The following is a 14,062-nucleotide window of genomic DNA, read 5'->3' as shown; positions in this document are numbered from 1 at the left end:
AAAGGAGCCCTGCTTCGAACCAGCCATTGAAAGTCCTCAAGCAGGTATTATTGCAGATACTGTTAACAACACTTGTTTATCTTTTGTGAAAGACACAAAAAACAGTTCTGTTGCCAACTTGATTCTGCCACGGAGTTATGCCTTCACTGACTGACTAATATTTTTATGAGCTGATTTTTATTTGACTGCATTTTATTGCTCAAGAACGTTGAATGTAGGATTAGTGCCTGTCTAATTCACATAACACAACCTACTGTGCATGCCAGTTTGATCAGTGATTGCAACATCTTTTTTAATCACATGTTTTTAATGCAAATTAATGCAAATGTAGTTCATGTATGCTGCGAGACTGGGCAGTTCACTATATTTATTAATTATGTTGTTAATTACTATGTTCTCTTCTTTTCAAGCACTCGCCACTTAGTAACTACACTTCAATCATGGGGGAGGATTAATGCTTTTTTCAAATGTCACCGTGTACTTGCTCCTCTATGCTATGAATCAATTTATAGATTATAAATAGGCAAAGGCTCCATTCTGATGTAGCTTGTTAGCAAAGTGAGTAAAAATCAATCCACCTTACAGGCTCTCCAAGCAACATTTTAGTTGACATTAAACCCGCTAAACATCAGGATGTCAGTACACCAACATGCCAGGAGGCTAGCATTTAGCTCAAAGCACTGTTGTGCCTACAGTGAGTGCAGCCTTGTAGAGCTGCTCACATCCCATCAAAAACCTTTATAGAAAGTGTAAGTGACACGTATCTGATGTTTGAAAGGAATCAAGTGATAAGTAATTCATGATTTTGGGTTGAACTTTCATTTAAAAAAGGCACATCCTTCTTGACAAGCTCCCAACACAGCTGCACCACGATAATCCTCTACTCCAGTCCCTTTGTTGAGATATTACGATATAAATCTACAGCCAGCTCTAAACGGTTTAGCACCTTTCATTCCTCCATCTTCTCCACCTGTCTGAACCTTCCTCTTTCTATCAAATCCCAAACGGCCGACATTCTTTTCACCCATTATGTTTGTGGATGAAATCACCTCTTTCTGTGCCAGGGATATTCATGGGATTACACTAATATTGCCAACGTGTTCTAGTTAAATGAGGCTTAATTCTTCAGTGTGGAAAATTAATCACTGTGTTCTCGTGATTTACAGTATATATCGTACACCTGGATAAGTCAAGACTTTATTTACATGTCTGAAAGTGAATTTAAGGGGGCTGATTTCTCAGTATCTCACAAGCTAATCCAACAGGTAAACAGAGGATTTGATATTTAAACAGACGGAAACCTTCTCTGGCTTAACTCTGGTAAATATTGATGAAAGCTAAGGCATTCAGGCTTTTACCATCCTCTCTTGAAGCAAAGACAAGTGGAGATTGCGTGCACTGGGTGCATGCCATATTAACTATGCACTAAAGGTTAGATTTTTGTCTATATGTGAGCACGTGTGTGACATAAAACATGTAAATGAGTGTTCTCATGACACTCAGACCAATGAGTGAGGTGCTTGCACTCAACAGATGAGAGCAGGCGGCATGTATCCGACTCCTTTTCTCTCCGTCTAACAATCTCTCAAGCAATCACTCTCATGCACGGACAAGGCTGAGTGAATGTGAACGCCGTCCCTCCAGATGAATGGTGTGACCTGTCATTTCCATCATCTCGCCTACTCATGCAAACAATCCTTGTATGCTTTGAAACATAGATGACATCTAATGGTTGCAAAACATATACTGTGCTAAGATGAAGAAACCAAGCCTGCTGTGCAATTAAAGAACTTTTGTTACATTCCTACTGAGAAGTTGGAACATATGGAAATTATCCTCAGGACTCAGTGAACATATGGAGATGCTACTTTTAGCTTGTCCTCCCACACATGCACTTTTTACCTCTTCCATTTTCTTTGGACAAGGATCATTTATGAGGAGTCCATATGCTCATCCACTTGTATTCTGATATGCAACCCGGGTAACACCTTGTAAATTTAACCCTCTTTCTATCGTGCATTCACACCAACACAGGTCAGCATTTTCAGTGTCAGAGGGTGCACACACCTTGTGGCTTGCTAAATGTGCAATGAAAATGCTGCTACATAGCCCACCTCTGAAAAGAAAATCCCTTTTTTTCTAATTTTCACACGCACACACAGAAATTCAGGTAGGTGGACACAGGATGTGAATAGGTTGAGCTTGGTGAAAGGCAGGGATAATGTGTCTAACGGGGAGGCTCTCAGATCTGTCAGTGGCAGCTGAGAAGCCGGCATCCGCTAACACAGATGACAAATGTCCACTGAGCATTTCCCATTCCACTACTGTCAGCCAGGACTAACGCCTCTTACTATGTTTGTGTGTGTGTGTGTGTGTGTGAAATGATTCAGTGCCATTGCGGCGTCAAATAAACGACACATGAACGGTCATATCTATTTGCTTGGCTCAGAGAAGATAGGAGTGTGCGTCCTCTTTAGTGTGAAAAATGGACAACCCGATGCTTAAAATGCAGCTCAGTATGAAAAATAAAAATGAGGACAAAAAAAAAGCCACACACACACACACTCACTGACTCACTAGAGTGTGTTCAATAGAGCGCGTGCCCATGTTTAGCCTCACAGCGTTAACAAACCCACTCAGCTGAAAGGACCACAGCTCAGTGTCCCTTTGAGTGTGTACAGGTTTGTGTGTGAAAACACACGCGTGTGCTTCTTCTTCTGGTAACAAATAGTGGATGAGTAAAATATGCTCTTGCAAATGGCACTTCAATTTGGGTTCAAGGGATGCTTTGCTGAGCGTGTTTGTGTGTTATTTTTTCACGACCGCATGAGTATAAGTGCATCGCAGCCAGAAGGATGAATGGGGGGATGGAAGGAGATGTAGTGGATGACAGACGCTGACTGCTGCCCTGAGCAACTACTGACAGGTGCAATGTGTTCTCCTCTGAGGCCTATTTCAGCATGACTTCATTCAAAACATGAAAAAAAAGAAGCTTTCTGCCACTGATTTAATTAAAAACATACAAAACATATGAACGACTGCTTGCTGAGTATCAACACTAAACTTTCTGGCTCGTTTCTCGACTTACTGAATTATATTTGACACTGAGTGGTATCTAACAAATTCTGTATTTTCCCCACCATGATATAGAGAGGTACATTTTTAATATTCCTCATGAATGTTGAGGAGATTACTTCCTTTGAACAGATAGTGTAATTTATTTTCTCTCTCCTAATGCAACTCTTGTGTGTTTATAAGAGAGCCCAGTAGAAAACGGGACGCCTTTGACTTGCTCAGGATATGCAGCCACTGTGGTTGAGTGACTGCGGTTCAACTGGCTGCACACATCAGGACAGAGCATGCCCTGGGACTACAAAGGACACCGATGAGAATGAGGGGATCTGGAGTTCAGTGGCTTGAATCAGATCCCGTCCACTCTCTAATACGCAAGTTGTACCAAGGCCTGATATACAAGTGATTTCCAGCCTTGTGTGAACGTCTGAGCACAGGACTGGGATATGAACGGTGATATTCTGTGCATTTTGTGTAAATCCCCATGTGTGTATGCACTCTGTCCTTCTAACTCATGTGAGTTGGAGAGAAGAAAAAAGGGGAGGAGGCAGAGAAGCAGAAGAAAAAGCAAAGATTGAGCACTGCATCAATCTCCATTGTCCCCTTAAGAGTGTGTTTTGTCACAGATCAGGCCGACATGTTCATTTTGACCCACAGATTAATATTCATTTTACTCTTCAGAGATAACTGTTGTGACATAAAGCTACTCATCTCAAAAACATAATTAACCTTTTTTTAAAGGGACGCACAGTGATAAAAAAGTTTTCATTTTGAACTCAGAGCTTAAAAAGAAAGTCGCTAAATTGGAAGTGATGTTTGTGGTGAAAGGGTCATTTGATTGGTTTTGAAGGTAAATGAATCGTAAAACAGTGAGGAAAACTCAATTTATATCCACACACAGCCTCAAAGCTTTTTTGTCCTTTGATAATTTTATACTCTGACTACATAATGATAGCATCATTTGTTCTGGGGAAATGATTGTTTTTTTTTTTTTCTTCTTCTTCTTCTTAACGAGGGCTGGAGGCAAAAATAAACCTCACCTCACTACATTATCATAGTCAATTGTATAAAATCCCCCCAAAATAATAACTAGTAACTTATAAGCATATGAAGTAATACCTTTAACTATAATAATTTGGCTTGGGAGCTGCAAATGTCAGGGCAGGCCATTGTTATTTCTGATGAGTGGACAGCGGGTCCTTGCTAATGGCAAGGCTGGCCTTTTTTATCACAAAAATACACCATTAACTGTCCTTTTTAGCTGTTACATTAGTTGGCCACTTTCCAAAGAGCCAATTAATCAGCCTCTTTTGTCAGGTTGAGTCACCTGGCAAGATAGGATCCATTATAAAATATGTTGAAGTGAGGCGTAATGGAGGTCCTTTTCAGGGATTTGGCAGAGTCTGGCCTGTTATAATTGGAGCCATGTGTCTGTGCTTGTCCCACAAAAGACTGCTGGGTGAAAGGAAGGACAGGTCTCTCTCTGTCAGCACCTTTACAGAGAAAACATGACGCAGGACACTGTTTTTCCAGCCTCCTGTTTATGTAACTTTCTTCGGTGACACTGTCTTGCTGAATATGGAGGTGGATTTTTGTACTCAGGTGCACTTTTTCGCAATAACTCAAGGATGAGTCTCCGTGTTTAGAGGTATAGAGTACATTATGATGTGCTGAACTCATTCTCAAGCTGCAATAATGACTATTTCTGTTCATCCGTTTTCCTATTAATTGGCTAGCTTAGCAACAACAGTAATAATAACATCTTGAAACTGCTTGTTTAGCCTGATCAACGGGTCAAAACGTAAAGCACATTAAACTCACAATAATACAAAACAAAGAAAAGCAGGAAATCACCACACACAAAACGATGGAAACAGCTAATGTTTGATATTTTTGCATTAAATGACGAGTCTTGGGAAATGCGCCTATTAATTTTCTTGCTGAGATGTAAAGATCAATATCACTCTCATATCTATCCATTAAATAAGAAACTACATCTAGGAGACAGTCAGCTTATCATTTGCAAACATGTTATACTATTTATGATCATTCATTATCAAAATTGCTGCAGATTAATTTTTCATAGTAATTACTTCTTCAAAACGTATCTCTGTTGGAGGGGTGTTTTCTTTTTAAGTCTCTGTAACTCTCTTTTTCCCTAAAATATACAAACAGACTTACAGTATACAGACACTTGCAAGGCGGCACACCTTCAATGATACTCAATCAAAGAAAACTGAAACAGCTCTCTTCTTTCATTCAGTGGCTTTGAGTCTCATAGCAAACTATTATTAATGCTCAAATGCTCTCCCTCTGTCTCTAAGCGATGTCCGGGCCCCGTTTCTTGGTGCCATCGGATGTTAGTGACAGCATAGCGGAGAGAGAAAATTGCATATTATTTACCCAGCGCCTTCAATATGCCACTTTTCCACTCTATAGCCCGCAGCTTACAACTCACAGCACATACACAGACACACAAGCGCACAAAGACACACATATGCGTGTGCTCAGATGAATGCAAACGCACAAACTTAGCTCGAGGCTTAAAGGCTTTTTCCTCGCTGTTGCCTGAGTTTTTCAGTAGTGCTGTGACATTCTGCCTGACATGTCATTAAAAAGTGTCACAGGTTCTGGGGGAGTGATTTCCCCTGCTCTCTGCCTCCAAACGGGGCAGAAGGGACGGAGGCAAGAGAGGGTGGGGAATGATGAGCTGGTGCTGGTCCATGCGTGTAAACTCTACCCTTGGGGTCACATAACCTTCTCCCGTGGCATGATGGAAGCAGTCCAATCTTTCTCTTTGCTCTCCTGTCCTCACCGCAGGCACCAGGGCTTGCTAGTTGTTTTTTTTCGGTCACACATGGGCAGGAGATTTGAGCTTGACCAAGAGCTCAATCACATCTCTGCTGTCTGGATGTCATGCCCGTGCACAGAGGCACAAACCGTAGGATATCAGATTAAAACACAGGGGCCCTTTTTCATTTCTCTTTCTTCATTTCTCACCATTTCTTTCTCTTTTCTCAATCACTGCTTGCCCCCCTTTCTGTCTTTCAGTCTTGCTCTGTTTCTTTCTCTCGCTCCAACTCTCATCTCACCACTCCTGCTTTTCTCCCCCCTCTCTTTGGAGACGGGGTGACCCATCAATGCTGAGACCTCGTCTCAGGGACCAGTGCGCTGGGTTGTTCAGACAACCGGGAAAATGTTCCATTTTTTTTTTCTTCTACTTCATCTGAGTAACTCACCTCTGCACCTCTCCATTAGAGTGTGAGATTACAGGAGTCCGCTGCACGGAGCTGGCTGGAGGTTTTTTGATGCAGATGACAGCGATCGCATGTTTTCCTAAAAACTTTGTATGAGCCTTGTTGTGGCCCCTTGTGAATTTACAGAACTGCAGAGTCAATTTTAGTGGATTCATCAGTGGGGTGTCTGATACCCATGCTATAAAAACTTCCAAACTGTTTTTTTTTAATGCAATCCAAACCCCTGTGCGAACAACTAACGAGCATCACCATCTGCTCTCGATGGTTTGTCACCGTGCTTTGTGTTACACTCTAAAATCTGCCACTACAAAACACTTACTAGGCCTGATGGATTTCGTCATAATCTCAGAGTGCCACATATCAAAGTATAAATGCTAAATGTTTAATCCAAAAGGTGAAAAATTCAAATATTGACGTATGCGCCTCATAAAAGTAGGTGCCAATAAAGTATCATTGATCACTGAGGTCTGCGCTGAATCTGATCCAGCTGATATGAGAGTTCTTGTACTTGCTGGTTGACGAGAAGACATTACTTTAAATAAATGACTCTTCCACTGATGGACCGGTGTAATTTATCTGATAATAATCTCACCTCCATTTTTAAACACCTATAAAAATACATTAAAATCATCAGCTTTAAATTCACCGTTTTGTGACTGAATCCATAAAGCTCTCATGACCTGAGGTTCCTACCCGCCCGATGGATATCAGTCTATAGTGCAGTCCATTTACTTTTTCATGAATGTGTGCTGACGCTGTGACCTTGAGGCGTATTGATCCAGCATTTGTTAAAATTTGACCTGCTGTACATCGTTGTCAATACCTATCTAGAGGAAAAAACCTTTGATTATGATTAACAGCCTCTACGAATAAATCAAACACCTGTTACGCGTAAGAAAAAGGACCGGCTGTCTGTGCTTTTGTTGCTTTCTCCGAGCAGTACAGTGTCTCACAAACAAATGAAGTGTAACTAAGAATAGAGCACATTCTGAGGGCAAAACACCCCTGGGATTATGAACAACTGCTGTGTTAGGCTGCATCTGAAGCACAAAGTTGATGAACAATACCAAGAGAGAACGAGGAGTCACTTGTCTGGGTTCTTATGCTGCGCACCTCTCAGAGCCGACGGGGAGAGTTGATAGAACAGCGGCACTAACTGCAGACATACAGCATCCGTACTGTCAGTGGTAACAAGGGTTTTACCTCACTTTCTTTGTCTCATGATACACATACATGTGTACTCATTTTGGTAAAGTACACCGCAGCGTCAGAGCAGAGCAGAGCAGACATGTTTCACAAACACACTCATCACATCTCTTTTTTTTTTTTATTACCTGAACTCTGGAGTTGGAGTCTTGTTTTATCCATTTGATGACCGTCTCATAGACCAGCTCCTCAGCCTTGGTGTTGAGACTGTCGTTGGACAAGTAGGCTACCAGATCCTCCTTGGACACACTCAAAATCTCTTCTTGCCCTGCCACCTGAAGAATTATTAAATATATGAAACATATGAATATGAGTCAAACTCCTTATACAACACAAAATGGAATACAAATATGTTTTACATTCACCATTATTTCTAGAGACATTGCAAAGCTAATATACAGATATTTTTTTGCAATTATATTAAGGGCTTTCATTTAAAATCTCTGTAGCTCAAGTATAACATGAACATTTAGTTTCGGTGCAGAGATCAACATGTACAGTAGATTTGATTCATTTGTCAGATTTTTTGATCACTTTAACTATAAAAACGTATAGATCCATCTAACATGGAACTATTATAATTACTATAAAAAATGTATAAGCCTTTGTAATAGTCCTTGATTGTTCATCTAATTTAATCAGACACATTTGCTTATTTATCTCCTGATTAGATTCATTTTCATGAAAACATTTACAGATTTAAAGAAAGAGTTTGACATTTTGGGAAATATGCCATTTTGCTTTTTCACAGAGAGTAGAGATCAGAAGATACATAACACTCTTGTATTGGTTAAGTATAGAGCTACAGAGCTTAGCTTAGCATTGGGGTTCAGTTCTGTTAAATAAAATCCACCCACCTTCACAGCTAAAAGTCAGCAATTAACGCGTGTCTCATTTGTTTAAGGTGTTCACAGAAATTTAAAAAAAGAAAGTGGTTTCACGGGGAGTTACATGCTGTTGTGTTAACAGAAAGTTGTGTACATGCTGTGTATGCTACTGTTTTCATTCCACAATACACAGAGATAAAATGTCATACTGAGAATTTTGGCACTAAAATAAAACAGTGTATAGCAGATAAAGAGAGATTTCTGATGGCAACCTCATGGCAACAATGCTCGAATGTGGTATTGATTTTCTCCAGTAACAAATAAGTGTATTTTCCAAAAAGGTAGAACCATTTCTTTAATCGATGCTTTTAGATGACTAGCTGTATCCTGTATCACACTTGAAGGTTAACTAGATACATTATCTGTTTATTTTCTTTTTTTTTAACGGTTAATGATAAAACTTCTGTGGCTTCAATTATACAATGGTCAGGAAAGTCAAGCTGTTTTCTATCCTGTGTGATTTGGTGTTATTCACACAAGAAAGCTGAGATCTTTTTGAATTTTTCATCCTGTGTATTTTGTAAAAAAAAATCCAATGTTCTTATTTTTCAAATGCGTTATTTAACAGCTGCTTGGTAACAAGAACATAGTACAGGACATTTTGTTCTCACAGTAAATTTCTAGTGAAAGCCTAAAAAGAGGCAGAAACCTTTATGTTGGTACAAGACTAACAAGTCCATTTGATGTGTGTTAGTTTAAACAAAAATAATGCATCATTCATAACTGGCTCTGTGTATGTTTTGAATCCAAGAGTTTAATATTATCTATTCACTACAGCCGAGAAAAGAAAGTACAATTTTTCTGATCACTGGAGGTATTAACTTTATTATGGTCATGTTTTCCATAATATTTTATTGCTGTTCATTAATAGTTTTATTTGCTTTTATTGTCTCTGAACTAACACTCAACTTTGCTCCACAGGAATCAATAAATGGACTGCTGGGAAAGATAAATCTCTACCCACCTCGGGGAAGTTTTGCAGCGCAAAAGCTTTGGCCATGTTATGGAGTTCCGTGCAACTCATGGCTTCGGCCATAGCCAGCACTCCCAGACAGTTAGCTGCAGTCAACTGTTTCTCTGGAGTCAACAAACAAAGTCGGAGAGGTGTGGAGATGGACAGAAAGACAGACGTGGAGGACAGAGAAACAAAACAAAGACAAAGACAAAGGCAGATTGATTAAGACAGAGAAAAAAATCATTCAGACATCCATAAAAAGATCAGAGGCACAGAAACCTATAGAGACAGAAAAAGTGGCTGCAGCTAAAACGGACCCATAGCCTGTATCTGCCTGAGACTAAGGGGGAACAAGTATAATAACTCAAAACAGCTCTGAGGGCAAACAACGAGGGGAATCGATTGCTCACAGCCCAGGCAGGAGGTGGTGGATGGCAGGGAGCGGGATTTGGGATTAGCCGGGCCACTTTAAAGAAGTCCTGTCAGATCTCAGAGTCTACTACACACACACACACACACCCACACTGCTGAGAATATATGAAACTACCTTGATAGTCATGCCAGCGGGGAGAAGGCTTATGCTACCGTCTATGATCTCTTGTAAGGCTGCAGCATTTAAGGTGGTGTGTCTGTAATTCTACTTTTCTAGCACACAGCTCCATTTATCACCAGAGAGGGAAATGTGTTGGTAGTGTAGAGCACACATTCACAGGCGCAGTTCAGCTGGGTCAGTGGCCACTGAAAGAGGCCTGATTAAACAATAGCCATCAAAGGGAAGCAACGCCAAGCCTTTTATCGCTGAAGACAGAGTCTGAGAGTCTTTCCTAAATAAATATTAGCCACTAAAGGTCATGTAACATCTGCAAAATCACAACTAAACAAAAGCCAAACCAAAGAACAAATGAAAGTGGGCTATGTGCTATAACAAAGGGGGGTTCAGAGCTAATCAAAAGGCTGTCTAAAACGGTCCCTCTGTTATGCCATTCGAGCAGATGAAAAGTTCTTTCAGTGAGTATGTTTTGCATACTCAGAACATTATGTTGCTCCTTTCATCTGCGTCTTCAACGCTACACAGGCAGGTTTCTAGTACAATTTGTTGCATAAATGTTTGCTGCAAAAATTGTTCAGCAAAATCTGATTTATCTGAGACATTGTGAAAATATGTGAAAATATTCTCATGTTGAGACCAAATTCACTGAAGGAGCATGCCACTGTTATTATCTTCTGATAATAAAGGAGTTATGACTTCTCACAATGGTAGCAGGCACACAAGAAGTGGCTTAGTTTTTTTTATTTGTTTGAATCTGAAGTTCTGTGAATAAAAGTCAAAGTGGTATAAGTAGGTCGAGGAGATGTTTGCCATTTCTCCTCAGCGTATTTGTTACAAACTTCAATAATATCTGACACAGTATCAATTTCTCTTCGCTCAAGGACACATGCTCACGCCTGTATTTCTCCCCTTCAAATGTGCTCAAATGTCATGAATCTTGTCGAGGAAGAATGAATTGACGTCTCGCTGCCAATGAAGTCTACAAATGGCTTCCCTATTTTCCCCCCCGTTCTTTTGCCCAAATCAGGAGAAACGAATCAATATTGTGAGCTGCTGGTTCTCTTTTACTTTTTTTTCCCTACTCCTTTCCTGCCGCTGACCTTTTTGCTAACATGCACTTCCCTTGTGTTACAGATACCCCAAACAATTTATTAAATGGAATGCAAAACCTGACATTTGCAGCTTTTTGGTTGGTTACCCACTAAAATCTGGAACATGCCATTTGCTTTTCATGTGACCCCCTTGGGCTCCAGAGAAGCCCCTCCCCTCCTTTGCTCCACTTTCCATACCTTGTCTGAGGATCAATCTGTTCTGCTATTTTTTGATTCCATCATGGTGCAGGCCAGAAGATTTGACATTTAAGTGACAATTGTTCCCTGACCTTTTTATAAATCTGCCCCCGTGCTTGGTCCTATCCACTGGGATGAGAACAGAGGCACACCCGACTGAGAGCGTTAGCAGGCAAAATTCTCACATGGCTGCTTGCTTTGGAAACTTGACAAAAAGGAGTGTGATGTGCCCGAGTCGCGGAGGAAATTTAGCTTCTGCACAAAACATCCTGTAAGGCTGCGCATAGTGATGAAGCATGACAACGTGTGAAAATACATGATGCTGTAGATACTGCATGTAGCAGGAATGGTGGCATAGGAATATCTGATGTAATAAGCATACACACTTGCTGATATAAGCATATAACACTTGCACACTCATACACACCACCCTTCCTGTTTTGTGAGCTGTTCCTACCTAGAAAGGAGACACAGACTTTACAGAAGGTGTTGAACTGGAACTTGTTGGCGGCCTCCAGCAGTGTCTTGGCATTGGCCGAGTCGATGACCAGCGATCCCGTGTAGACGAACTCGAGCAGCAGCTCCAGCACATCAGCACTGATGTTACTCATGTTCAGCTCCAGCACCTCCCCGCTCCGCGTCTCTCCTGATGACCTGATCAACCAATCACGGCAAGAGAGAGGCAAGTTAGGGGTGCTCTGAGAGAAAAGGTGAGGAAACAAATAAAAAGAGGATAGGGACAAAGATACGTGTATGCTACGCACGACACCCATAACACACCTGGGCCAGTACGAGAGTGGGGAGAAAATAAGAGAATCATTACACAATAAGATAACGTAAAGTGAAAAAGGGACAGAAACAGAACTTTGGATGGTTTCTACTTTTCTATAAGGCTAGCAGATTTGCAACTATATTGCTGCATCTGAAACAAAATGTCCTCTCTGAACAAAGATTAGGCAATTAAAAGTTATTGCTTCGTTTCAACAGGCATGCTTATCACATGTGTGTTTTCATGTATGCATAGTTTTAGAGGTGCACATGCATACATGGCAGGGTACATATGAGCTATCAGACAGAAAACAGAGAGAAAGAAAGTGACAGCACAGGTCATACACTGACAGATGACACAATGTAAAGGACGCTGGTTAAAGCACGTTGTACTGGAAAGCTCTTGCTGTTCGTGAGCCTACACCGCTGCCGTGTGTGTGCTGGATATTAAAGAGTATCCACTCGTACTGGCATGGTGTAAGAGGTGCCAGGGAGTGCTTGGATGAGCAAATTAAATAGAATATGATATCCCTTCGTAATGCAGAGCTTGAGATGTGTGGGGAGTGCAGGGCTGCTTTCAGAACTGGGCCACGTTGTGACTTCACCGGGATCAAATGGCAGAGATTAGTTCACATGCAGGATCCCCCAGGGGAGGTATGAGAGAGTTAAATAACACCTCGCCACCCGTGTTTAATGTCCCATGTGAAACAATAATCCACTCAAGGGCAAAATAAATGGAATCAAAGCCCCACAGAACGTGTGCTCCCACTACTATGTCTCTCTTCCTGCGGCTATGGACATCAACAATATGAAAAGTAGGCTACATTGAGATGGATGGAGGCTGTTTGCTTCTGTCATTCATGGTAGCACAATAATAACGTTCTGTCTGATTCTCGCTTTGTGTGTGTGCCTCTTTTCCTTTTCTGTTGGAACCAGTTTGTTGGATTAGAAATCATGACAAACAGTCAGCATTTAGTGAGACATAGACAGCAAAACAAACAAGATGAGACAGGTAGACGAAATGGTTAGAGTGAAGATGAGAGAGGAGAGGTTTGAGGGGGCAGGCAGGCCGGGTGGGGAGGGGGTCGATGAGGAGGAAGTAAAAAGGAAGGGAGGCAGGGCGAGACGGTTCTTCCACAGGGAGCCAGCAGCCATCCTTCTGAGGGAGGGGTTGGGTTGTTCCATGACTGTGCCTTGGTCTTTTAAATAAGAGATATCCCCGCCCACCCCCGAAAAAAATCCACCATCACAGCTAAACAGAGTCCCCGCTGCAATAATCATCAGTAGCCTGTAGTGTATGAACTGAGACATTAGTCGTCATTTAAAGCGCACTCAGGAGGTGAGAGGGGAGAAGGACATCCAAAAATAAAATAAAAGACAATGGCATTTGTCTCTGGATGGACATTGGCTGGAAAAACCAAGGTAGTTACTCTTTTTCCTCCTGCAAAGCAAAAAGCCACATAGTGTTATTGCCCTTTTTCCGCACAAAGCCCTGCAGTGGGGGCAGGTAGTAAGACAGAAAGGAGGGAAGGGGAGTGTCGTTCAGGGTTAAAGTGATGGAGGGAGGTGGGGAAGAAAAGAGGGGGGGGAAAAAAGAGCTAAAAATAAAAAGAAGAGCATGCTCATCAACCTGCTCAATTAGTGCAATAGGAACCAGCTCGAGTGGCAGTTTGTTTTGTCTGAGCACTTATGTTATGGAAATGACTTTTCCGGAGCTTCTAAAAGAGGTGGATATTTATGCTGCGTCTGATTGCAGACTTGAATTTAAATAGTGACAGAGGGAGGCAGGGAGGACAGGAAAGACAGAGGAGGAGAGATCGGGCTAGGAGGGGAAAAAAGATGGGCACACTCAGGCAAAGAAATTTGTTTGTGAAAAATGCACCACTTATTCAAGAAGAAGTCTTAAAATCAGCAGAGACTGTCAAAATGGTGGTGAGCAGAGGCGGAGAGGAGGGGGGGGGGGGGGGGCTGTAACACACACGCACACACACTTCCTAATACATCCGTCAACCTAAAAAAAGCCCATTTTACACGGAATACATTTAGCTTGTTCTTACAAGACCATCTATTCTGTGGAG

The 14,062-nt window shown here is 41.5% G+C and overlaps 1 protein-coding gene across 4 annotated transcripts in view; it reads right to left on the bottom strand.

Annotated features, from left to right (window-relative positions):
* Positions 1–14,062, bottom strand: part of klhl29 (kelch like family member 29) — a 198,059-nt gene that overhangs the window by 54,846 nt on the left and 129,151 nt on the right. For all 4 annotated transcript variants that reach the window (XM_027284236.1, XM_027284235.1, XM_027284237.1 and 1 more), the window contains 3 exons: positions 11,674–11,870; positions 9,387–9,499; positions 7,664–7,810 (listed from right to left, as the gene is read on the bottom strand). In XM_027284236.1, the coding sequence (XP_027140037.1) occupies positions 7,664–7,810; positions 9,387–9,499; positions 11,674–11,870 (457 nt within the window). The remainder of the gene's footprint in view (positions 1–7,663; positions 7,811–9,386; positions 9,500–11,673; positions 11,871–14,062) is intronic.

This window comes from Larimichthys crocea, chromosome XI, assembly GCF_000972845.2.
Source record: "Larimichthys crocea isolate SSNF chromosome XI, L_crocea_2.0, whole genome shotgun sequence".
Classification (NCBI taxonomy): Eukaryota; Metazoa; Chordata; class Actinopteri; family Sciaenidae; genus Larimichthys; species Larimichthys crocea.
The sequence above is the reverse complement of the archived record's forward strand: the minus strand, read 5'-3'. Positions and strand labels throughout refer to the sequence as shown.